Source organism: Coccinella septempunctata, chromosome 3, assembly GCF_907165205.1.
Source record: "Coccinella septempunctata chromosome 3, icCocSept1.1, whole genome shotgun sequence".
Classification (NCBI taxonomy): Eukaryota; Metazoa; Arthropoda; class Insecta; order Coleoptera; family Coccinellidae; genus Coccinella; species Coccinella septempunctata.
The window spans coordinates 24,315,515-24,342,126 of NC_058191.1; the positions used below are offsets into that span (position 1 = coordinate 24,315,515).

Sequence of the window (26,612 nt, forward strand, 5' to 3'; positions counted from 1 at the left end):
TTCGACGCTCCCCTGAAGATGCCCTCAGTCATTGTATAAAGACTGGTGTGGTCTTTATACAATGCCACAGTTGTGGGTGAAACCTCAAGAGAAGATGGGCTAAAAAGCTGAGAAAGCCTTCATGAATAAATTGAAAACATTATGTTCTCATCATCCGCATTCACAGGAAAATTTGCATTTTTCAACCACATTAGGAAAATGTTGTTGATCCTTTGTATGAGGCAGAGATATATCTCTGGTATGAGGTAATCAGAGCAGAGACAACAGAATAACAGAGGATGTCTCTGAAGGTAATTTCAGAATTCAAGTCTTCTATAAAGAAGAAATTATCTAAGATTCCTCTTTGAGATTATGCAGTTCTTTTTAAACGTTTTTAACATTTTAATGGTTATTCTGTGATGAGCTAAGCACATGGCAAAGGATAGAAGAAGAAAAGAAATGTTTATTTGATTTTATGATTTTGTGTTTACGTTTTGGACAGAATAAATAAATAATTTTCTTGGGAAATGGAAAAGGAAGATGAATTTCTACATTCATTTTTCACATATATATCACAAATATGTTTCGAGAAAGCAAAGGAACTTATAGTAAATCACAAAATGGTTATTACTTATTTTTAATTTTACCTGATCATATTCTTTCAGGAAAGAGAAAAAGACCTGCATAAATCTCCTCTGAATGCAGCATGGTACAGTTTTTTGAATTTTCTGCAACAGCTTGCTCTGTCCGAGAAAAGTTATATTGAGATCGGTTTTCTTCAAACAAAAAATAAGGGCTTCTTAAGAAAAGATGTAAGACTTAACTACCAAGAATAGAGGATACGATGGATGCACTTCATCCACTTTATAATTTCAGAATTCTCTAAGAGCGATTTATGAGTCAATGAAAATCGATATTAGGAAACTAGAAGAAAACTTCAAAGTTAATAACAAAAGGGTTCAAAATTATTGTCAGAATATTTATCAGTTTCTAAGTGCAAAAATTAACCTCATCGAACTGTATCCTTTTAGAATCATCCTTCACCAGCAGGTTTGCTTTTTTGAATATTTTCATAATCATATGTGTAGCTGTGAAAACTCTGGGTAGAACTGTGGAAACCTTATAAACAAGTATAGATCATGATATGATTAATCAATTTAATGCTCTAAATTTATTTTATCTAACATCTATCTTGTTCAACAGCCATCTTAAACAGGCTGTTCTTCTACACCAGTTGCTCCCAGTTTTTTCATCTTTGGAAAACCCTCTGGACTCTAAAAAAATTGGACAAACTATAGCAAAAAACTTCTGGTGTTATAGGGACTGCCTATATGATCGTAAAATGCCATAATATACAAAAGTCGAAAACTGCTTCATTACTGATATAGTATGATAAAGAATTCAAAAAACTGAATCCACATTCAATACAGCTATATGCTGATGGGGTTTTAATTTGGCACATAAAGATGATAAAAAATTATCAGAAAAAAAAAAATTCTATACTAGACCACCTTGCAGTGGCGGCTCGTGATCTAGTTCACTAGGGGGCTACTTTTGGAATAATAATAAAAATATGAAATTTTAAAACCACTTTTCCGCAAAATTTTATGCAATTTATAATTCTTTTTGAAACATACCTGTTCTTATCTACTTGCTCGTTGTGCTTAATAATATTATTCCGGTATTCTAATTGAGCAGCGATATTAGTCGTAACCAGAAAAGCTAATTCTGTCGAACAATTTACATGCTTGGCAGATAGCTCATGCTTCTTAATTTTTTCATTGAGGTGCTTCAAATCTCTAAATCCTGCCCTTGCCCATACGTTATCAATTGTTATACACTTGTCTTGAGAAGTTTTTGGAGTTTTATCTGCCTGGGTTAAATTTAAATCGGGAGTCGGTCTACCCAGCAGTTGAATACGGCTTTTTTCTGCCAGCGAAAGCCTCGCGAAATCAGTTTTTAAAATATTTTGAACACTATTGTCCGCCGTGATTTGAAAACGTAAACAAATACGAACGCACGCTAAGATGTCTATACGCTAGCCGGCAGCGGCTAGAATGAAGCGGATAGGGGCGACTTTTATCGTAGCCCTTTTACTCCTTAAAACGACCGACACGAAGAGTTGCGGCTGGAGCCGAATGACTGTCCGAATGCAAGAATTCGGGGCTACACGATTCATCGCCCATGCAGGGACGAACTGCTAGATTATGATTGAAATAAACAAAACTGCAGGAGTCGCATGAAAGTTTTACATTAATATTTCATTGAAAATCGTATGGGAAGGTAAATAGCATAAAAGGATTGATTTCTTGTGATTTCTTGTATGGGGGGCTGTAGCCCTATAGCCCTCACAGACCAGCCGCCACTGCAACCTTGATTGATAGTTGAATGTGGTCCACATATCTGAGGATATTTTACTGCAATATTTTGGACCTGCTATCTTCATTTCAAATCAACATTGATGTTATGTTCCATATAGTGGGATATACATCCATCTTTTTGAGAGTATCTATCCTTAATGGTGAACAGATATGAAAAAATTTATCAAATGGGAATTGGAAAACATTCAAGATACTTGGAATTATTAAATTTCACTGAGAACATCATTCAAAAAAATGCACTTTGTTTCACAGATATATGTCTAACTCCTGTAAAGGCAGTTTTCAATTTAGAATGTGAAATATTGCAACAACTCTTCAAGGCCCTAACTGAACTCCAACGTTTACAATTTCTACCATCTCTTGTTTTAATTCATGGGGCACATACTAGACTGAATGCTTGGGAAGGAAGAATTCAAAAAGAGGTGAGTTTCTTCTATTAAACAGAACTACAAGGGTCTTTCTTTATAAATAATATTCACACAGTGGAGGATAATTTTGACATTCTATGATATTTTGTTCCAAACCCAAAAGAGCAGCACATAGTACTTATTGAGATAATTTATGAAGATTCTGTACTATTGAAATTTGTAATGCAACTGATTATTTCCATCTTTGACATACATCATACAGTCATTCATTTTAACACTAAACTTTAGTATTCAACGAATACTCAAGAACCGAAGTATTATTTCTATAGCACAATATATTGAAGAAATGATTAGCATCTGAATAAACCTCAGAGCTTTTTCACATGAAGGGCTGTTGATCAGCAAGTACCGATGGTTGGTTACAAACGGTGATAACAGGCTTTTTCATAGCATACCGAATCTAACAGACCGAAAGGAGTCTGTTGCTACACTTAATTACCAGCGTCACTGTCGTCTTTAAAGACAGCTGTGATTTAAGCCTAGGACAAGCACTATATCTCCCAGCCCATACACCAGTCGCTGGCTAGAATTTTCTAGAACTAATCTGAGATCCATAATAGCGGTTTTTACAGGACACTGCAGACTCAGAGCCCACCTCAAAAAACTCAGCATCGTCAATGACCCACTCTGCAGACTCTGCTTAGAGGAAGACGAAACAATTGAGCATATCCTCTGTGACTGCCCGGCGGCAGACAGGGTCAGACTCGGAGTTTTCGGCTCTCCGAAGATGATCCTAGAGGAACTCAAGAATCACTCCCCCTCCGACATCATCTCCTTTTTGGGTAGGATGGGACTAGAGGGAGAGATTTAGCTCTTTGAGCATGCTTGTGTGCTACAATAGACCGTTGGTCGCGGTGGCAGGTTTGGGTTAGTCCGTCCAACACACCCAGCAATCAGTAATCACTGTAATCAGTAATCAGCACTATATCTGCGCTATATGGAGAAATTTCGGCTGTGATGGTTTTTCTGTCGGTCTAATATCCATCGGGGAGTAACCAAAAAGTATCAACTATACTGCTACTACTCTTTTGATTTTTGGTTATGCATCGTTTCCTGCATAAGTATGAGATTATATTATCGAATGAAAAAGAGAGATAGTCCAATTGAAGGATATTTTTAGCCCATTAAAAAACAACAGACAAGAACTGCTGCTTAGAGTTGAAAAATTCTACGGAAATTTTATATACCAACCAAACCACTTAGGATGTGGTAGAATATCAGAACAGAAAAGTTTTAAATCAAGGATTAGACAAAATTCCTGATATATCTGTGGACGAGATTCAGAACGCAATCGAAAAAATTAAACATAATAAAGTCCTGGGTGTGAAAATTCTAACAAGTAACAAGTGAATAAAATAAGGTTTAAGTCGGATATCATCCATCAATGGCTTTCCTCACTGTTAATTTTCTTCATTCAAGGGTTTTTGAACGCAGAGGGTAGAGGTGTTCTTACATCAGTGTACAGGGCGCGGTGGGCAAAATTCGTTGTCTACTGTGTGGATCTCGAGAACTATAACAGCTAGAAGAAAACAGATATCACCTTTCCTAGGTCTTTTTCAGAGAAAGAAAGAATGGTGAAAATCGTAGCCTCCTACGATTCTTCGTTTTTGATTTATCAGCAAAAAATGAGATTTTGACGATTTCGAAAAGTTCTCATAACTTTTTTGTCTTTGAAGTTTTGAATTTGAAACTTGAACCTTCTACAGGCAGTTTTTTAATGTAGAATCCACTGACAAGCTTAAAATATTTTTTCATTTCGAATCATAAGGCGAACTTTCGTTTTTTTGAATGCCAACTTTTATTGAATTTGATATTTTTGAATTGGAAAAAAATCTTTTTGTACGTATGAAAGTGCCTAAGAAGGTGAAAGTTTCAGATCTGTAACTTCGAAGACAAAAGTTATGAGAACTTTTCGAAATCGTAAAAATCTCATTTTTTGCTCAAAAACGAACAATCGTAGGAGGCTACGGCTTTCACTATTCTTTGTTTCTCTGAAAAAGAGCTCGGAAATGTGCCATCCGTTTTCTTCTAGCTCTTATAGTTCTCGAGATCCCCTCAGATATTACAGATAAGAAAGCACGATCGGGTGGCGCACAAGATGAGAGATTTTTTGGTGGAACGAAAACTGAGATTTTCCTGCCTGTTGTACGTGGTCCAAAGCGAACGCTTCATGGGCTTTTGAGAATATCCGCCACTGGTTGTCACCGCTCCTGGAATATGTTGACTCGTGGAGCCAGGTGCCATCCATTTTGAAAAACTATATTATTTAGCAGGGCCAATGCTGAGTAAATTCGCGGCGTTTGCAATTCAATTTGTGGGGCTGGGCGTCTGGAATAGACTACTAAAAGACATGGGGGTGTCATAAAAAGTACTTTTTTATTTGTATCAGTAGAGTGGCACACAGGATAGAAATAGCGTGTAATTTTTCCATCGTGGCGTTGGAAAAGGGTTTTTATAAGAAAGGCAGTCAACGTGGTAATCAATGAAGAGAGACAACGAACCGGTTTTAACCCATGCAGAAACTTTGACTCTGACCAAAGCATCCATAAATAAACTTCTTGTAACACAACTACGAATGGATAGATAAATGCTTGGGCCGAGATTTTTACAGACCCAGTGAAAAACGAAGAGATACGTAAACGTAAGTGAACACAGGTAAGCAACATCAGAGAATTAATTACTAGATCAAAATGGAAACGGGCTGGACATATCGCTGAAATACATGGTGGTCGCTGGGCAAAAAGATTCTTGAATGGCGACCTAGATCTGACAAGCGCACCAGAGGCACTCGGTGGAGTGACGATCTAAAAAGAATTACGACAAACTAGATTGCGCCTGCACAGGATCGAGAGACCTGGCGACCTCTTGCGGAGGTCTATGCCCGTCAGTGGACTCTGAAGTATACCAGTCAAGAAATTTAATTTTGGTTTATTCTTAGTGACCTAGCTGTTTTACTATATGAATTTCGATTTTTTTCAGAGTTGGAAACTAGGATTTCTTAAGAACAATCCATCACCAGCTTTGCTTCAGTGGTTACTCAAGCTGAAAGGCATTGTTCTTAGCAAATTCAGCCTATACTTCCACAATACTCTGGCACAACAAACGACTCCAAATGATATGAGGAACATCTGTGTAAAATTACAGCATGATCATTACCAAAAGTAAACAAGAAAACTTTAGTCACCTCAGGAAACTCAAATTATTTTTTCAGAATGGTTTCTTTCCAAAAGAAGCATGATGCCGCATACGTCATACTGCTGTCGGATAATCAAGTTCTATATGATACTACCGATTATGATAGTTTTCCGATTATTGTGTCTTATCCACCTGTAAGTATTCCAAATAGACGTGTCTAATTTTCTTGTTCCATGAAACTTCGTTGCAGAAATGCCCACCTCATCTGGAAACCATAATGAGAATGATATCTGAGAATGTTTCAGATCTAGTTATTGTGGACAAAATTGTTCATAAATATAGTAGTCAAGTGAGTATTCCCTCATAAATTCGAAAAATTAAATTCAATAACGGCAAAAATTTCCAACCGAGTTTTGCGCTGGAGGATATGAGCCATAAAAAGTTCAACCGCCAGGTTAAATGTCTCTTGAACCGCTTCATAATGCATTCGTAAGAAAAAGCCCATCACGTATCAAACCGTTTTTATCTACCATCATCTACACCTCGAATCTCAATATTGCGTGCTCTGCTAATACGGTTAATTTTAAAACCTATTTCAATCTCTGGTGTATATAGAACACTTGCAAATTTGGAATAAACAGAAACGTCTCACCGTATTTTTCCGACCGCTTTTTCTCCACAGATCACTGCTTCTTTTGTTTTTTAATTGCCACCTTGATAGTTGTATATTGTCTCGTTCATCACAGATGTCGTCTTAATACCTGATGATTTCATATCAGTGGATTCTGGTATATGCCTTCATTAAGATCAAATTCGTATTTCTGATTCTGTTTTTGAACCAGTTTTGGACCGTTTCATCTCTGAATGGAAGGTTAAATTTTAAATGTTTGTCATGCTTCCGTTGTTTTATTTTTAGTATTTTGGATGTTTTATAAAGTCAATTTTTACGAGAACGACCCATAACCTACAGCAACTACCATCATCCTAAGCAATTGGAAAACATGTTTAGATTTCTGTGATGTCATCAGTATCACTTGCTGTAAAACCGCATTGAAATAACTGAATGCATCTTTAATTTGTTGCCGAGTTCTATCTAGCCTTCAGTACAAACGTTTTTCCTTAATTATCGACATCGCGATATTCGCATCTTGGTACTCCCAAAAACAGCTGACATGGGCCAATGGACAAGACCACGAAACGAAATTCGTGTCGTGGATGTCATGATTTTAAGAACCACGCGTTGTGGCTATTAGTAAAGCAACAATGCGTTCTAACACCAGTTAATAGTAAAGAAGGCTTTACTTTGTCAACTGACAAGGCAAGATCTATCTGACTCATGGAATTCGAACCTTGAAGTGGGAGACCTACGCGCCTGAAATACTGCGCCCAGAATTATTCACTTTAGTCAATTCATTCATTCATTGCTGCATCCCGTTACCGGGAATAAATCTACAAAAAAACAATGGTGCGTACAGACTTATACTTTCTTAGGGCTAATTGCGACTGTGTGCCCTTCTGTGACTGATAAGAGACCCAACCGTGACCTACAGATCCTTCCACAATCCGGGCATGAATAGTCACCAACCAGATCTGGCCGCCGCTGTATCCTTCTCGAGTCTCGATTATAACTGTGCACCAAAGACCTCCACTGTGATCTGTCTAACGCTAGTTGTTCCCACTTATGATTGGCATTAACTGATTTTAGGGATTGATTTAGTGTATCCTTAAACCGCTTATACTGGCCTCCTGGTTTCCGGGCTCCCTCTGTCAATTCGCTATACAGAGCTATTTTGGGGAGTCTTGTGTCTTGCATCCTCAGAATGTGGCCGCTTCATCTGAGTCGGGCCCTCGTTACTTGAGTCTCAATTGTTGTACAACTCACGCGCTGCAAGACTTCTTTCTGTATTTGAAACTTTGTGGAACCATCTGATGTGCATTATTGGTCTTAGATGACGTTGTTGCGTTTGTTCAAGCTGTTTAATGTGTCGCCTGTAGGACGTCCAGCTTTCTCTTCCGTAAGGAAGCGTTTGGAGGACCACAGCTTTGTGAACAGCTGTCTTAGTCTTAAGATTGAGGTCGAGATTTTGAAACACTCTGTCCTTTAGCTTCCAGTATGCCCGTGATGCCGATTTGATACGGTTGTGTATTTCCGTGTCTAGGTTAACCACAGTATTTATGAAGCTTCCCAAGCATTTGAACTGCTCGACCTGTTCTAGAGTTTCATTCTCCAAGCTGATATCTATTTGAAGGTTTTCTGACGGACTTTGGTTTTGTCAAACGAAAAATCAGTGCGACCAATCAAATTGCGAGTTCCGAACCTAACGAATATATAGTAGCTCTCGTTTTCGTCCCTTTCGACTATCCAGGAAACACTCAAGGTCATTGAAACGCAACTGGCCAAAATGACAGTGTGTTGGCGGTTTTCACGAACGACCCCTAAATTTTAAGGAACACTTAAGCTCAATTACGTGAATGTTAGTTAGTAGTCCAACGAAAACTTAACACCTCTATTTTCCGACTTTAAGCCCGTTTGCAACAGCCGAGAATTCTCCCGAGAATTTATTCGAGAATTCATGCGCCGTGAATTCTTTACCGTTACATACGCACTTTCGGTAGAATTCTCTGCTCAGTTGCATACAAAATATAATCTCTGCCGTTTTCTTACCAAAATTTGGTAGAGAATTCTCGGCTGTTACAAATGGGCTCCAAAGTGAAAAATCGCTCGTACCTGTCAATTTCTGATTCGAGGGAGAACAACTTTTCCGATTTTTGTCATCCTCGCAACTTCAACTGCCTAAAGGGGATGAGCTCCCTTTATTTTGAATAGGGATGAGGGGTGTTGTGATATCTAATTTTGAAGATTACTATTTTACCCTAAAATTACGCTTTAATGATAGAAACGCTAAGAAAACAATCGAAAGTTTCAAGGAATATTTATGTAATTTTATATTTTTCACTGTTGTACAAAAAATAGTGTTTATATCGCGAAATTCTTCAGCAACTCTCGAGATTATCTTTACGTTTCAGTATGTGTGCGAATGTTGTTGGGATTTTCAGTTACAAAGCCAAATTCATCACTGATATCCAGCATTATTCTTGTGGAAATCTTAGAAAAGGGATATTATTTCATCAATTTTTCTGCTGAAGCTGGTGTTTTTTCTTAGTGAACAATCATTTTAAAATGAATATAGAAGAATATAGGGAACAAGCAATGAAAGAATTGAAAACAAATTTGTAGGAGCAAGCTGCTCTGTAGCTGTGACTTCGAAACGAGCATATGTGTATGATATGGAGTCCTTCTTGAAATATTTCTCTATTAATTAGCCTCACAACTTGCCGAATGGGTAGTTTTTGCGAGGCTATACATCCACCAGTTCGTCGCAGTGAGTCAAAGAACTAATTTCGTTCGAGAGACTAACACGAGATTCAACAAAAGGCCCTAACCTCAGTGCAATAATATTTTGCTAGTACTCGTAGCCAATAGCGTTTGTTTCTGCTTCAAATCAAAAATTTTTTCGGTTTTTCTAATGAACTCTGCTTATAAATCATCTTATTAAGCATCACCTATTAAATTGGATACTGTGTATTAACACAGCCATCAAAGAAAATATATTAGTTAGCATTTCAAGATGTCACTAAATTAAACTATTTTCAGGAACAACGAACATATGTGATAACAACTGTGGAACCTAACATATATCTAGTGATTATATTTGAGTCGAAAAAATTTGAAAAAGAAGCGTTTATAGAGAACTTCATATCAGAAATATGTATTAATTTGAGATGTACCAAAGTTTTCACAAATCTCAAGTACAATATAAAATAATCTTTTTGCCATCCGAAATTCCCTTCAATAAAATATGAGAAGTATTGAAACACTTTTTATTTCAATGTAAAATAACATTATCAGTCGATTTGGTGAGATGCTCTGTAACAAAATCTTAATATTTACAACGATTATATTTTATATACAATATTGAAAAAGTTGAGAGCATGGAAAATATTGTCTAACGATCCCCCTTTCTCAACCAGGGAACGTAATTTTGACCGACTTTTTACAAACTTTTTCCAGATAGCACAGATATTTGAATGTTTTGAAGTCTTCATATTTCAAAACATACTTGTAAATTCGACCTCATTCATAGGCAAGAACCTATAACGGATCCGGTTTTATTATCTCTGTCATGACCTCCTGAAAAAAACAGTGACAATTAATACTGATTCATAGTATAAATTTTCATCAATTACCTCAATTATGATAGGCGATTGCATCTCCAAATTTCCGTAGGTCATTCCGATTGCTCTATGTTGAGCCTGAGCCTCCTCTCGTTGCCTCATTTCCTCCCTTCAAGTAATAAATGGATATATTCAGAACAACATTTTGTTGAATTACGATATTTTTAAACAGGGTGAGTCTTTGACGTAAATATATTTTAACAGTAAATTCTTGATATCCAAAAAAGTTTTTTTTACCATTTTTCTGATTTGGCCATTTTAATTTTTTATAATGAGCTATGCACCCTGACACTGAAGTTTTTCCAAGCATTAAATATGCCATTTGAAATGCAGAAATTGATTGGTAAACCTTTACATGGGAGACACCAGAACGAGGTCAACCATGATTATGTCTACATATCTGCGTCGAAATTCTGGTTGACTTTCGGTAAGTTGTTCCTCGGGACAGAAGGTTTCATCATTGCCATCCAAGATCAAGTGATCCCAACAAGGCACTAAATGGAATATATTGCCAAGGATATCTCAATGGCTGTGCGACACATGAGCATATCACAGGGATGCCAGAAGTTCGCAGGCACGGAGTATAAGAATGGGCATGATGCTGTTGCCAAGATTTTTATCAAGAATTGCCTGATACCAAAGAAACTACCAAAGTGTTTGAAGAAACTTCGATGGACGAAACTATCTATAGAGTCATGCGAGAACGGTACGCAAGTTCCTGGGAAATGCAGAAGAACATGGAAAAGAACACCGGAGCCATCCACTTTGACGGGAAGTGCGTGGAGATCATTCATTACTGTATCCCGTTACCGAGAATAAATTTACAAAAAGACTCAAAAACCATCGGTGCGATCAAACTTATAATTTCTTAGGGCTACTTACGACTGTGTGCCCTACTGTTCCCAGTTATGATTGGCATTAACTGATTTTAGGGATTGATGCAGTATATCCTTAAACCGCTTATACTGGCCTTCTGGTTTCCAGGCTCCCTCTGTGAATTCGCCATACATAGCTATTTTGGGGAGTCTTGAGTCTTGCATCCTCAGAATGTGGCCGCTCCATCTGAGTCGTTACCTGAGTCACAATTGTTATACAACTCGAGCGTTGCAAGACTTCTGCATTTGAAACTTTGTGGAACCATCTGATATGCATTATTTGCCTCAGATAACGTTGTTGCGTTTGTTCAAGTTGTTTAATGTGTCGCCTGTAGGGAGTACAGCTTTCGCTTCCGTAAAGAGGCATTGGGAGGACCACTGCTTTCTAAACAGCTGTCTTGGTCCTCAGATTGAGGTCGTGATTTTGAAACACTCTGTCCTTTAGCTTCCAGAATGCCGAATTGATACCGTTGTGTTTTTCCGTGTCCAGGTCAGCACTAGTATTAATGAAGGTTCCCAAGTATTAGAACTGCCCGACCTGTTCTAGAGTTTCATCCTCCAGGCTGATATCTGTTTGAAGGCTTTCTGGAGGACTTACCAGGATTTTGGTTTTGTCAATAATGAGCTTAAAGCTTAGGTGTCCAACATTATCTGTAGATCCTCTGGGCTGCTAGCGATAAGTGCGCAGTCGCCTGCATATTGAACTCCGTGATAAACTTTGTACGGATTTTTGCTCTGAGGCGCTTCAGGTTAAGCAGGCCTTCATCAAATCTGAAACTTAATCCAACACCTCTTACAAGCATACTCATGTCAGCAATTATCGAGACAGCTATGGCGAAAATATTGAACAGTAAAGGCGCTAACATTCAGCCTTGTTTTGTTCCAGAGTTTGTTAAGAAATGGTCGGTTGTAGAGCCATTATGCTGTATTCTAGCGGTGTTGTTGGTATGGAGGCTTTTACACACTGCCAAGAATTTTTCGCGTACTCCAAGGCGTCCAATAATTTTCCATATCGCTCTCCGATTCACCGAGTCAAAGGCCTTACTTGAATCGATGTAGGCTGTATAGATCCTTGATTGTTGTTCACGGGCCTTTTCTTTCAGCAGTCCCAGGGTAAAAATTAGGTCCACCGTACCACGATTGGGTCGAAAGCCGCTCTGGGATTCAGGTAATAGCTATTCTAAGAGTGGAATCAGACGATTAGCCATAATCTTCGAGAGAATTTTACCGGCCGCACTAAGCAACGATTGCCCCTGTAATAGGGAATACTCCTTCTGACGAAAATGATGTATTTTTTATGAAATATCTTTGACACGTCACATTTTGAAATAACCATATCAACCGTTCCCTAAAAAAAATTATTTTAAGCACTTAAAAATGAAAAATAAAAATGGGTATTTAAAGTTTAAAGCGTTTTGTGAGAATTGCACAAGCTGGCAACATCGACTGAAATATGCCTTGATAATAAAGGACAACAAATGCATTATCTTGATGAGATAGAAAAAGATGGCTGTCTATGAAGTCTGCGAAGAATGAGGAAGGTCGTAAAATTTTATGGGATTTTTATGGCCGGTTGCAGTTGAAGCTCGCCAATAAGTACGCGCCTGTTGATCAACAGCTGTTATTTTATAAACAAGCTGATCGGACATTGTTCTTTTCATTGTCTTGTATGCGCTGTTGCCAAATCGTAAACTCCGCACAAAGAGATTTAAATTTTAAAACTCAGTATTTGAAGGATGATTTTGAATAGTTTCCGCGGGAATTTGAAGAAATCATGAATGAAACTCATAATTATTCAGTTTAAACTTGCATATGCAGTGATAACCCAAATTGAGGAGAATTCCCCATTGTTATAATTTGACGTATCGCCTTTGTTCTTATAGAGGTTGATAACTAAAGCGTCTCTGAAGTCTTGTGGCACATCTCCTTGTTCCCAGATCTTGCGGAATAGTGCTAGGAGACTATTGTCAATGTCTTCATCCAGGGTTTTGAATATCTCTACTGGAACGTTGTCTAGACTTGGTGACTTATTATTTTTCATATTTTTTCATCAAGCGATGTCATCGGACTATACGCGGGGAGCCGGTCTAAAATGGATAAATCCTAGTCGTTATTTTGATTCAAGACCCCATCTTTCGAGAATTTTTGTATCATCAGTTAGTATAGCTCCATGATCATCTCTTATAGGAAAGTTAGGTTTTCTGCTTGGACCATAAACAGTTCTAATAGCTTCGAAAAAACGCCTGTAGTCATGGTTAGATTTTCTCCCATTTGTTCTCATCCTGCATAAAGGGAAGAGTAACAAACAAAGATTTCCTATCAAATATATCGCAGTTGAAATAGAAGAAAACATTCATCTCATTTATAGAACATATATTGTTCATTTCTCTAGAAACCTAGGGCAGCCAAGATTTTTGACGATGTGTGTATGTTCAAGTCAAAGACTCACCCCGTACAATATTGTATTGTTACTTTGTTCATTCTCGAAAAAAAGAACTCTGGTTTGAATTACTGTCAGAAACTAAACAAAAATTAACTCACCTCTTTTTTTTCACTGATCCTGAATGAAATCGACCTCCCTCTCCTCTTATCCTATTCATGGCATGCCTATGTCTGGATTCATGCAGGTATTTCTACAAAAAATGGGAATAAATTTGTGATGACATTGTTCTAAGCATACATTACATACTGGTCTCTCCTTAGGTATTTTACCTTCAGCCTCCAACTTGGCCCTTGCCTGCCTCCTCTTAAGTATCCTTCTGTATTGTTTAGCATTAACATATAATGGCTCCTCTTCTAGAAATTCGTTTCCATTTATGGGTATTCTCTGAAACTGGGTACCACTAGTGCTTGGTAAGACCTGTAAAAAAACCGCAAATCATTTTCTTTCCAAGAAGCATGAATAGTAGGTTCATTTGTGTACATTTCCTTGAAATGAATCACAAGTTTTTCATCATTTTCGCACTGAAATTACAAATAAATTAGATATTCTATCTCTATAGACAGGGTGATCCATTTTAAAAGATCGATTGAAATAACTACATTAGGAGACCCTGGATCAAAAAATGTTCCAAAAAAAAAGTAGAAGTGTTTTGTCGCTATCTATCAAATGGCATAACTAACTTTGATCATTGCAATCTGTTTTGTTTTCAAGCCTTTCCTGGACTCTTTTTTGGCCGAAATGCATTGAAAATTGTGTCTCCATGAAAGCAAATTAACAGCCCCTGTTCACTATGGCGCCCATCTCAGATTTTATCTTGGTTTTTTCATCAATTTCAAAGAAATCGAACGATGTCCCCAAAACAACTCAACAAATTCAAGTTTTTAGTTAGTTTATTGGGATAAATATTAGTAATTGATACATTTCAGATTTTTTCGATGAACTGAACAATTTTGAAGTTAGTTTTAGGTTCACCCAAGAAAATATAGTATTGTAATATCTTCTGTGTTGTCCTAGGCTGGGGCAGTGAATAATAATTTTGAACATGAAAATATCATTTTTCTTTGCTTCACAAGTTTTATTTACAATATTGACCCATATAAAAAATTAACAAATTCGATAACTGACCTTAAGTTGTACCAAATTTTAGAGATATATGTCAATCATTCAACTTCAAAAAATCACATCTGAAGTTTAGGTCCTAAACTATAAGTCTCTCGAAGTTGAGATATGCACCTATCGATTTTTCATACACTACTTTATTCAAAAATTAAACAGTGACAAAATCAGAGATGGGCGCTGAAGTAAACTTTTACCCCCCTCCCAAAATGATGGGATCGAACTTATCGGAGGGGAACTTTGTCAGATAGTAGTAGGAAAAGATCTTCCATCGAGTTACCCCCAGTAGTTTTTGGACAAAAAACCTGGGCAGCTAAAGGGTGGATTTCTTATTCGTTTCTTGAAGTCTACATATCTCAAGAAGCACCTAAACTATGAAAATTTTGGAGGAGGATGATAATTTGTCTTATATATCCTGTCAAAATGATTTGATTTGAAATTAAAACTATAATCATCCAAATCTCTTGATTTGAAACCCATTTTCGATGGAAACATTTCTAGGAATCGCCTTGGACAACAACAGCCATAGTATAATTCTGTAACTGCTCAACCTAGTGCTTCAATCTTATTTTGCATACCCCTGGGGTATAAAGTCACTGTAATTTTGCAACGCAAATCATACATTATTTAAATGCAATTAGCAAGTTTCAGAATGACAAATCCACGTTTTCACTTCAAAAATATCTGAAAATCGATAATTAGATTTCCCTTTCATCAATGGAAATGAAAGATCATTCAACTAAATGCATCCCCAACTTTTTTTCTTAACGTTTGATCATCCTATTAATATTATAAATCTTACTTACATCAGTCATATTATTCCTCACCATGACTAAATTCCCATTTGCCATAGCTAATTGATTAGGTGATGTGTTGGTGATTGCAGGTTGTACCACAGTTTGGGTAGTAGGTGACTGTGGTTGTGTTGATACAGAAGCTTGTGGGGCGCCCTGTATTTGAACTAGACTTCCATTTATATTGAGCACTAAAAAATAAAATTTCATAATCACAATTTTATAAATTTCAACAAAAGCATCAGAGTTTCATTCAAGAACTAGAGAACATTCTGAATTTTTGTATATAATTATAGTAATCGAAAATTTTTTAGATTAATTTCTATCATTGATAAGTCAAACCAAATGAACACATACCCTCAAACATAGAAATGAACCAAATAATTCACATTAATACACAACATTTTTAACGTAATTCATTCATGCAACAAAACTTTGAATCTCTCAGATGAATCTCATTGTTTTAATTCCTTTTTATTGAAAGTGAAAATAATATCGTGCATTAATGTAGTCAGTTTTCGATTTATTACTAATTGTTCCTTATTTTTAATTAATGGAATTATTTCTATGATTTCATTATTTTGTTTGAAATATTTTTGTTTATTTATAGCCTGATCAAGGTGAAAATGAAATCTACTGAATCTTGGCCTTAGAGATAGAGAAAAATTTATTGGCCTTCACTACTAAAATTCATACCCACCATTCACAATATATAGGAACAAAAAGTGAAGAATTATCCTTAAGGTTTATAATTACCTGTAGGTTGAGAGTGCTGAAGAGCTGTATTATCTATAGATATTGGTTGATAAATGAAGGTTTGGCCATCGGGAGTCTGCACAATCTGTGTTTGTTGTGGTTGCTGTAAGAGCACCTGACCCTGTCCAGCTTGCAAACTTGAAACTGGTAAAACTTGAATTTGTTGTAGGCCTTGTGTTCCAGGTGGTATAGTGTGAACCATTATCTGCTGTCCTCCAGCACCTTGAATAACTTGACCAGGCATTTGCATTACTTGAACCTGTTGAGGTGTCACAGCTTGCATCACAACCTGCCCATCTGATGTTGCTAATTGTTCCATATTGGAGAACACAAAACGAATCTGTCAATGATCCAGAATAATCTGAAAAAAAAGTTTCTTTATTTCAAAATTTAGAAGTTCTGTCATGTAATTTTTTAAATTTGCATATAACAAAATCATATTAACATATGCATTACTTCCTTCCTTAACTTGGTAACGCCTGCATGGGTACGCAGGCATAGTGGTACCTGGTTAAAGGAGGCTCAATGGTAATTTGGTACCATGGTTCTAAATCTCTCTTTATGGGCCCATAGCTTGCTCTCCTAGATTTCCAAAACTTCTGTGTATAGATGAGTCAGAATGTACCGAAAAACAATACCTCGGAATAATTTTATAGCTACATATGATTGAGATCTGGTAAACCGATCCTCTACTTGGACTAAGTAAGTAGCAAATTGGAATTGTGATGGGATTTATAATCATTCACTACAATCTAAAGAAGACTCCCCACATTCCAGTATTTCGCACAAATATCCGAATATTTGGCATATAAACAAATATGTGTATGGAGTGATTGAACACAATTGTTCGATTAAAAGGGTTTATACAATATATTATTGAGTAATATCGGCAAGTATCAATGGTATCAAATGGTATAAATGTATTTGCCAAATACTAATGTGTATGTGCTAAATACCAATGTGTGGAGCTGATAATAAATACATATTCTGGGTATTTAGTTCTCAAGAATGAACCATTGTGAATGTTGTATGAGGAGGCAACTTCAATTAAATAAATACATCAGTTTGTTCGTGTTGATTTGTTACCATTTGGTCCTTAATTCTGAATAATGCTGCACTAATAGACAATATGCAGATCAAAATGTGTGTCAAAATAAATTTGAACCAGAAGAGAGAAACTTGATGAATATCGTTGAATCCCAATTGTATACCTTGAAAAGTTGTATTCAATAGTTTTATCAATTCACATAGCTGCAGTGAAATGAGATTTCTTTCTTTGTACTGGAGTATTTGAGACATTATTAGTATTTTCCAAAAATAATGGACTGAAAAAATTTTGTATTCCATCAGTGAACTGTCTTCTAGGTGTGAATCTTCAAACGAATTTATGTACTGGAATTCGGAGAATCGCCATTATTGAAATCCTTAACCCAACAACATACACTTTAGCTGTCCATATTTTTTTCCCCTATCTTCTTGATACCAAACAAACTACCAATAAATTCAGCCGGCTCAACATCCAAATGTTTTATATTATGTGAAGGAGAACTTACATTGGATATTTTAACATGCACTCTACCAACGATTGGTCGACAATTGTTAGACCAATGGCCGCAACGCACTGAATACAAGGCTGTTTGTGTATTGGCCACTGACGTTTTATTTACTACCACTCCCGACCTTCTCTTTTGAATCGATAAATTGTCAGCTTATCGACGAATTGTTTCCTCAACTGCGCGGGAAAACGGCAACCAATTAGGATGATAGAAATTCAGTTTGATTCAATTTTAATTTTAAGGACATTAGAAGATCTGTTCTGTTAATCCTCTGATTAGAATATCACAATAATGTTGTGTTGGTACAATTATTCTCGTACATGCAATTGAAATTGAATGTTTTCGGGTATACGGTAGATAATCGTGTCTGTACCTTCTCACTTCAGATAATTTGCTAAGAAACAAAGAAAATTGTATTAGATAATGACGAAAATGTCTAGTTTACATTCAGAAATCAGAAACAAAAATATTACGAATCCATTATTTCTATATCTCCTTGATTAGTTTTTACCTATTCATTCAATCTACTCAACATAGATGTCACTGTCGGAAGGCAACTATTGGATAGAACTCTTGAAAATGAACAATTAAAAGGAAGGTTTCTACCCTGAGCCATCTATGATTTCTTGGTAGTGCTGGTAATTACAGATTCCTATTCACATTAAGAAATTGCTAATTTTTTGGAAAAACTATTTGAAAACAAATTTTTCAAAAAAAAGGCTGTAAGGAGAAGTATTTCATATTTCGCTACCGACATTGAAATCACGAAAACATTGGCGTGAAAATACATGGAAAAAGCACGGAGAGGAGTTGACAACTTTGACAGACTGTGAAAACAGAAAAGAAAATATACATAGGGATTCGGCCTATGTTGTTAGTTTAGTTGTTTAATGTTTTGTACATTAACATTGATAGAAATTAAAGTAACGGCAAAATCTCAATAGAACAATTTTAAGCTTTATCTTCTATTTTAGACAGAAGCGTTGTATTCCTCAGAAATATTTAATTTTTAGTAAAATTGGTGAATTTGTGTTATTGAATTTAATGTAGATATAATTTTTTTACGAATTCTTGAAAAATATAGTTATCAGCAATGGCATGGAGATTCAAGGCATCTAAATATAAAAATGCTGCCCCTATTGTTCCAAAATCAGAAAATTATGTGAGAGATATATGTGTTGGATCATATCAAACTTATGGAAACAATATTGCAGCTTCAGCGAAATTTATGGCATTCAATTGGGAACATGTAGGATCTAGTCTTGCTGTTCTCCCCTTAAATGATTCAGGTCGTAAAACCAAGTTAATGCCTTTACTGCATGCTCATTTAGATACAGTAACGGACCTTGATTTCTCTCCTTTCCATGATGGATTACTTGTTACGGGATCGCAGGATTGTAGTGTAAAATTTTGGATTATACCAGAAGAAGGGTTGCAAGAATCCTTGAGTACTCCAGAATGCACATTCACTCAAAGTCAAAAACGAATTGAAACAGTAGGGTTCCACCCTACAGCTGAATGTTTGATTCATTGCTCTTTTTCTACGAATATTATATTGTGGGACTTATTGTCTCAGAAAGAATTATTTTCAAACTCAGATGAGCATACTGAAGTAATACAGTCAGTCAGCTGGAAGAAGGATGGTGTGCTACTTTCTACCTCCTGTAAAGACAAAAAAGTCCGTATATTTGATCCAAGAAACAAGGAATGTTGTTTGAAAACAGCTAATAGCCACCAAAGCATAAAGGATTCCAGAATTGTTTGGCTTGGTGACAGCAATAGAGTTTTAACAACTGGGTTTGATGCTCAACGTGTACGTCAAATAATAATTAGAGATGTGCGAAATTTTAATCAGATTGAAAAATCAATCGAATTGGATAGTTCCACCGGTATCTTGATGCCCCTGTATGATGCTGATACAGGCATGCTCTTCTTGGCAGGAAAAGGTGAGACAAGCATAAATTATATTTAGGTACCATTTTTTTATTATCTGCTAGAGAACGAATTATGTTCAAAGGATTTCTGGATGAGAAAAAACTAAATTCTGTGAGAGTAAAAGATAATTTGGTTTAATCTTATATTCTGCGAGTGAGACCCTCATACTTGGAGATCCAAAGAGAGTTCATAAATTCGTAGTAAAATAATTATGAGAGTGTTTTGACCCTTTCATTTCATTTGATTTCCGAATGACTGGGAACGCAGATTAAACAGACTTTGTTACTCTTGTCTATTTCATTGAGTTTTCTTCGGCATTACCATAACATCTTAGAATCTATATGACATGAGAGCTCAGTGCTTTGATCGCAGTCTGACTGTTATAATGTGTTTCAAGTTCACTTCCATCCATCTTGATTGTGAATATACTACTCCACAAAAATTGAGGAAGTTCAGAAATTTTGAGACTTTCAAGTTTCCATTTATTTTCACCAATTGAATTGAAATGAGAAAAATAAATGTTTACTCAATTATCTAACCCATTCTTTTACACATTTCTTCATAAGTTTCACAGTTTCAGGTGATGATTTATTTTTAGTATTTGTAGTACAAGATCACTTCGCTCAAAAACTTGAAAAAATTAAGTTCAGTAAAGAGTGTGATCTCCTCCTGTTGGAGGAGTCCAGCTGTGATTGATGTTTCAATCACAGCTGGACAGGGCATATGCATACTTTCGATCAGATTATTAAAGTACACTTGATCAATTTCTCAGTGCGGTAAAAGTCGTTCTTGAAGTGTATGTAGAGGTGGTTGATGAGAAAACAAAGCTCTTTGCAGCTGATCCCAAGCGTGTTCAATGAAAATGAGGTCGGGCGACCTATGAATTTCTAGTGCTTCATCGACAATTCTTGCATGATGGGGTGGCGCAATCCAAAATTCTCAGAAACTCAAACGACAAGAACATGAAAAAGTTATCATTCGAGGAGCAAAAACACCATTCAGATATAAGACAGTAAACATTTTATTCTTCATTTCATTTCATATTCTATATTTGATGGACAAGAATCGGAAAACGGTCACAAAATTTCCTAAACTTTTGTGGACCAGCCTTCGTTGTTTCCTTGTATTGCTCTTACTTGCCTTGGCATGCCCCATTAGTGATTATTAGTCTCAAAATCATGACGTACATCCATCGTAGTATTTTTGGGTTACATCCCAAAGTTTTACCAGCTAGACTTCTGCATTTCATCAAGGCCTTTATTGCTTAGTTAGCAGCGATTTCAATATTCTTATTCTACAGAATCTTGCTATCTAGGGTTGTTCCCAGATATTTAACTTCAGACTTCCACTTTATCATGACTCGATTAATATTGAAAATTCCAGGAGTCCTTGCATGTACAGGGTGGGCAAAATTCGTTTTCTACTGAGGGGATCTCGAGAACTATAGCAGCTAGAAAAAAACGGACGACACATTCTCGAGCTCTTTTTTCTCGATTAATCCAAAACTGAAAACAGATCCAGCCTAACGTTCATAGATTTTGAGTTATGAACGAAAACTGAGAAATTGTCATTTTTAATGAAGCTGAAAAACTCGCTTATTTGAACTCGTATTCGAAATCTGTTGTTACATTCTACAGGCACTTTTTTATGAGAAATTCGAATGTGATATCAATAAATTTTTTGATCCAGTCATTTTCGAGATACGACAGGGATTTCTGATTTTTCAAATATAAACTATAGTTGAAAGTTCTTTCATCATGCTGCAATTTTTTTGCTGATTTCAACAATGTATCATATGTCGATATTCACATGAATATAACGTAAAAAAAAATTCAATACTTTTTCCTGCTTTTCGATTCACTGTTGAATTTTCAGAAGGCAGGCGTAACCATAGCGACCGTTGAAAATGCATTATGGTTCGTGAACTCCACATAATCCTATGTGAAGTAAACCTTCTGCGATAGGAATCACCGACTGACGAATAATTATTTCTTTTATATATCGATATCGAGTTCGATATCCTTTTAAAGAGAGTAAAAGACTTTCGTCTGATTATAAAAGAAGAAAATTTATTCAAATATCCTTTTTCTATTTATAAAAGAAATTTCAAGAGTCAGTAATATTATAAATAAAATAATTATATATTTATATTTATATTATATATTATAATTTTTACAGAAGTGAGATGATGAAAAATAGGTACTTCTGTCAACGGTAGTGTTCGAATCATGAACATAAGATAAGCATTCCAAACATCGCGAGAACAAACGATGGCAAATTAATCATCGAAATATTTATTCAGCAATCCGTGATTTCAATCATAGAGGCTCAGGTTCACAAAATATAATGCATATTCAACGGTAACCCAGCCTACTTATAATGCAACAGAGAATCGAAAAGCAGGAAAAAGTATTGAATTTTTTTCTCGTGTAACATTCATGTGAATAGTAACATATGATACATTTTTGAAATCAGCAAAAAAATTGCAGCAAGATGAAAGAACTTTCAACTATAGTTTACATTTGAAAAATCAGAAATCCCTGTCTTATCTCGAAAATGACTGGATCGAAAAATTTGATAATATCATATTCGAATTCCTTATAAAAAAGTGCCTGTAGAATGTAACAACGGATTTCGAATACGATTTCAAATAAGCGAGTTATTCAGCTTCATTGAAAATGACAATTTCCCAATTTTCGTTCATAACCCAAAATCTATGAACGTTAGGCTGGATCTGTTTTCAGTTTTGGATTAGTCAAGAAAAAAGAGCTCGAGAATGTGCCGTCCGTTTTCTTCTAGCTGCTATAGTTCTCGAGATCCCTTCAGTAGACAACAAATTTTGCTCACCCTGTACACCCCTGCAAGAATTACTTTTAGTTGTATCTACAATTTTATAATTAATATGTGAAAAAAATTCTGAAAATAAATGAAAAAATATTGAAAATATAATTTTTACAATTTTATTCACTATCTATTATGCGTCCTTCTGAGTGTAACTTGATATTTTCTTTAGTGTTATATAACTAAGAGTTTTCAATAACTAACAGTTATTATTTTCTTATGCCGCCCACAAAAGATTTCTATGAACTATCCAATGAAGCAAATAATAGTTTCATATCAGCATTGTGTAAACAACTAATTCACGACACTTGTAGGCCCTGGTGCCAGTTTTTTAACTCGTTTGGTCTTGCTAATAAATATTATTGCACCAACGTAGCCGATACTTGATAAAAATCCATAATTAAACTAGAAACTGAATTAAATGATTTTCACTATTATGAATTATTCAAGCACGAGTTTATGAGGATGTATTTTATACTTTCTTTGTAGGTGATACAACTATTGGATATATGGAAGTTAGTGATAAGGAACCGTATTTGATAGAAGGAATAAGACATTCTGGTGAACAAACTAAAGGAGCTTGTCTTATTCCTAAACGAGCATTGAATGTTATGCAAGGAGAAGTTAATCGAATTCTCCAGCTGACTTCCAACTCAGTTATTCCAATCACATATCAGGTTCCCAGGAAAACTTACAGGTAAGAGGTAAACAATTACATCTAGGGTCCCATGTTGGATTTTCAGATTTGGCTGAGACTAAAACCCTGTTATTCATAATTTCATGTGAAATTCAAGTTGGAAATAGTCCTTCATCATGTAACCCTCCAGTTTCCAGTATGGAACTCTTAACAGTTTTCAATGAAAATTTTAATTTTTTTATGCTGCCCAGAAAAGATTCCTATATACGTCAATGAAGGCGATGAAAACTTCGTATTGTATGGGGTTCGAGTCGCAAGCTCAAAAGTGCCTATACACGCACCGGCGACTTGAAGTACAGGACTGTCAATTTGAACTGAAACTCCAAAAAACTGTGGTGCAGTTGCACTGAAGATCTACGTATCTGCAGTCCTGGACTGCAGTTTGCCGGCGCGTGTATAGGCACTTTTAGTGATGAGCAGCTCACTTTTTAAAGCTTTCAATGCCAGTATTCAAAAATGTTGACATTCTTTTGGATATCTTAGAGAGTTGTTTAACGCCCTTTCTAAAACTATATTTGCGTCTTTTTCATCGAACAATGAATGCGGACATGTACGCTTCATTACCCCAGATTAACTGATAATCAGGGCACAATAGATCTTAATATAGGTGTGCAACACAACATCCTTTAAATCTCGAACTGTTTGTATCAGTATCATTTGGGCTTTGGCTTTTAGTTTTTCCTTAACGCAGTTGGTATAACTTAGTTATCGATTCAACTTATTCGCTGATGGTAATCTATGATTTCAGTGTTCAATTCTGAATCCATACGGTCGGTGTTTGCGGATTTGCCAAAACGGGGTAAATTAGTTCATTTTCCAGACTATAATAACGGAAAAATTGTTTTTTTTTATTTACAGATAATACTATTGTTTCGTAATGATCTTTCGAAATGACATTCTTTTCACTTGAAATATAAATTTTTTCAATAAAATAATAGAAACAAAAAATTTACAATAAAACAAACAATTTCAATTAATTAATAAACATAACTTCTTATCGGTAGTCCTTGTGAATGATGTAAATAAATAATAATGAATTCTTTCAATTAAATAATAGAAACAAAAAATTTACAATAAAACAAACAATTTCAATTAATTAATAAACATAACTTCTTATCGGTACGTCATTGTGAATGATGTACCGTTCAAGTCAAAACTATTTATCTCGACAAATGTTCGTTTGTTTTCTCCCCAGATCATGATAAATATTGAGCTCACATCCTATTTATGTTTCCTTCTTTGATGAGTATCCGATATGTTTTATCATATTTGACATAGTCAATTTATCGAACGAAGAAGAAATTGAAATTCGTCCATGGTAAAAGATTTATTTCTGAGGCGCGAAGGTTAGATCGAGGTTTAAAAAACAGCCATAAAATATGCATTTTTCTCTATAAGCGCAAAAAACAATTTGTGTGGTATCTTCACAAGTCTAACAACTGTGCACGAGTTGATAGTCTGTATATCATCCTCTTCTCTACAATTAGTCCAAGATCCCAGAGCGACCAGACATAACTTATTTTCACACAGATGAAACTTTAGGATTACTAAAGTGTTACTTAACTTATTTTCACATGGCTGATTTTTATATATGTTTTAAAGAATATCATTCTGAAGTTATATTATAAGTGCCAGACACTTTCCATGGGCCAAAACTCTTGCCAGACGCTTTGAAGATGCACAAAAAATAAATGAAATTAACTTATTTTCACATGTCTGATATTATAAAAAATGCCATTGAAGTATAGGTGAATCCCTCCACTCCATCCACTTCAACTGCTGAGCTTTTCCTTTCGAAACAATCTTCAAGAAGCTAACACTAAAATTGTTTATCATATTTGTAATATAGACGCTCAAGCAAATTTTGTTACAAGATGTTCTGATACCGATATTGCGATAATTATGTTAGGACATATGCATAATTTGAAAAATGATGATTGAAATGTAGATATGTTTGTACGCAGGCACCGGGAATAATCAAAGATATATAAATTTAACAAGGGTTTACGAGTACTTGGGTCCATCTTTGTGTAGAAGTTTGCCAGGATTCCATGCATTCACTGGATGCGACTTCAATCCCGCATTTTTTGAAAAAGGTAAACAAAGACCATTCAATATATTGATGAAAAAATATGAGTATCAGCAAGCTTTTATGCAGTTTGGAGATCCAGAGTTGTTTACCAATAGTATAATACAAATAGATATTTCCAACAATATACAAAAATTAATCTGCGAAATTTTGTGTTCCTGGTATACTTGATGTTAATGCTGCCCAGCTCCAGTTATTTTTAAAAAATTACAACGAATCTGATATTAAAGTTCATTTATTTTTTGTGCATCTTCAAAGCGTCTGGCAAGACTTTTGGCCCATGGGAAGTGTCTGGCACTTATAATATAGCTTCAGAATAATATTCTTTGAAACATATATAAAAATCAGCCATGTGAAAATAAGTAAAGTTCATTTATATTTTGTGCATCTTCAAAGCGTCTGGCAAGAGTTTTGGCCCACGGGAAGTGTCTGGCACTTATAGTATAACTTCAAAATGATATTCTTTAAAACATATATAAAAATCAGCCATGTGATAATAAGTTAAGTAACACTTATTTTTTGTTACCTTTGCCACCTGGTATCTGCTCAGGTGTCACTAGGTAAGCTCCACAAGTTTGCAGGTATTCAAAGCACATAAGAATCTACTGAGATCCTAGAGTTTCATCTGTGTGAAAATAAGTTATGTCTGGTAGCTCTGGGATCTTACTCTAAATAACATATTCACACTTTGATGCATTGGAACGATCAAATTGTTTCCAGAGGAATGTTATTCTACTCTTCCATCGCTGCAATAATCAAGTCTTCTGTATTTATGTATTCTGTCATAGATATTGCTTGTTCCCCTTATTTCTAGTTCTTCCTTGATAACTCTGATAGTTTTCATTTAAGGTATTGGGTTTATGTAGGTAGCTCTCCCATTTTTTACGTAGAATCGACTAAAATAATACAAAATGCAATTTGAAAATCTTGAGTTCTGATTGATTCGATTTGTCCAACTTCATGATATTCTTATAAATATCTTACACACTTTCGGTCTAAACAGCTAATAGTGTTATACTGTTATAATACTACAAAATAGCAGAGTTTAAAATGGCAAAAATTTTTCAAGAAAAAAATCGCGTCCTCCACAGAAATATTGCAAAAAGTGTGTCCTCCCGTTTTCACCATTTTTTCTTGAGAAAGATGATAGTAAAAACTCATAAACCACTGACCTTTTATCCAAGGTATGACATGCTGTTGAAACTGCCAATAAATAAGCTATCTAAAGATGCAAAGATGTATTGGGTGTGCCGTTTCAAATTAGAAAGTTCCGGTATAAACTGAAGCTGCAGAAGTCTGAAAATATTTCATAGTTGAAAACCCCCACATGCAAATTTTCAGAACAGAATTG

General features: G+C 35.6%; 3 protein-coding genes across 5 annotated transcripts in view; 2 read left to right on the forward strand and 1 right to left on the reverse strand.

Annotated features, from left to right (window-relative positions):
* Positions 1-433: 433 nt before the first annotated feature.
* LOC123308942 (KICSTOR subunit 2-like) lies at positions 434-9,793 on the forward strand. The gene is made up of 8 exons (XM_044891770.1): positions 434-587; positions 645-791; positions 856-998; positions 2,509-2,782; positions 5,768-5,949; positions 6,000-6,117; positions 6,174-6,272; positions 9,579-9,793. The coding sequence occupies exons 1-8, from the start codon at positions 507-509 to the stop codon at positions 9,747-9,749; spliced, it is 1,215 nt and encodes a 404-aa protein (XP_044747705.1). The 5' UTR covers positions 434-506; the 3' UTR covers positions 9,750-9,793.
* On the reverse strand, positions 9,792-17,962 carry LOC123308943 (nuclear transcription factor Y subunit alpha). 2 transcript variants are annotated; one of them, XM_044891771.1, is made up of 7 exons: positions 17,697-17,962; positions 16,144-16,504; positions 15,400-15,578; positions 13,724-13,894; positions 13,576-13,667; positions 10,172-10,268; positions 9,792-10,115 (listed from the first exon to the last, which is right to left on the reverse strand). In XM_044891771.1, exons 2-7 carry the CDS (start codon positions 16,460-16,462, stop codon positions 10,077-10,079), a joined length of 897 nt encoding a protein of 298 aa, XP_044747706.1. In that variant the 5' UTR covers positions 16,463-16,504; positions 17,697-17,962; the 3' UTR covers positions 9,792-10,076. The 2 variants fall into 2 exon arrangements, with proteins under 2 accessions (XP_044747706.1, XP_044747707.1); XM_044891772.1 differs by lacking the exon at positions 17,697-17,962 and adding an exon at positions 17,355-17,658.
* A 490-nt stretch (positions 17,963-18,452) lies between these two features.
* The window catches only part of LOC123308941 (coronin-7), a 32,826-nt gene continuing 24,666 nt past the window's right edge, over positions 18,453-26,612 (forward strand). Inside the window, exons 1-2 of one of the 2 annotated variants that reach the window (XM_044891768.1) lie at positions 18,453-19,645; positions 22,965-23,172. In XM_044891768.1, coding sequence (XP_044747703.1) covers positions 18,793-19,645; positions 22,965-23,172 — 1,061 coding nt within the window. In that variant the 5' untranslated portion in view covers positions 18,453-18,792. The remainder of the gene's footprint in view (positions 19,646-22,964; positions 23,173-26,612) is intronic. The other variant, XM_044891769.1, reaches the window with a different exon arrangement.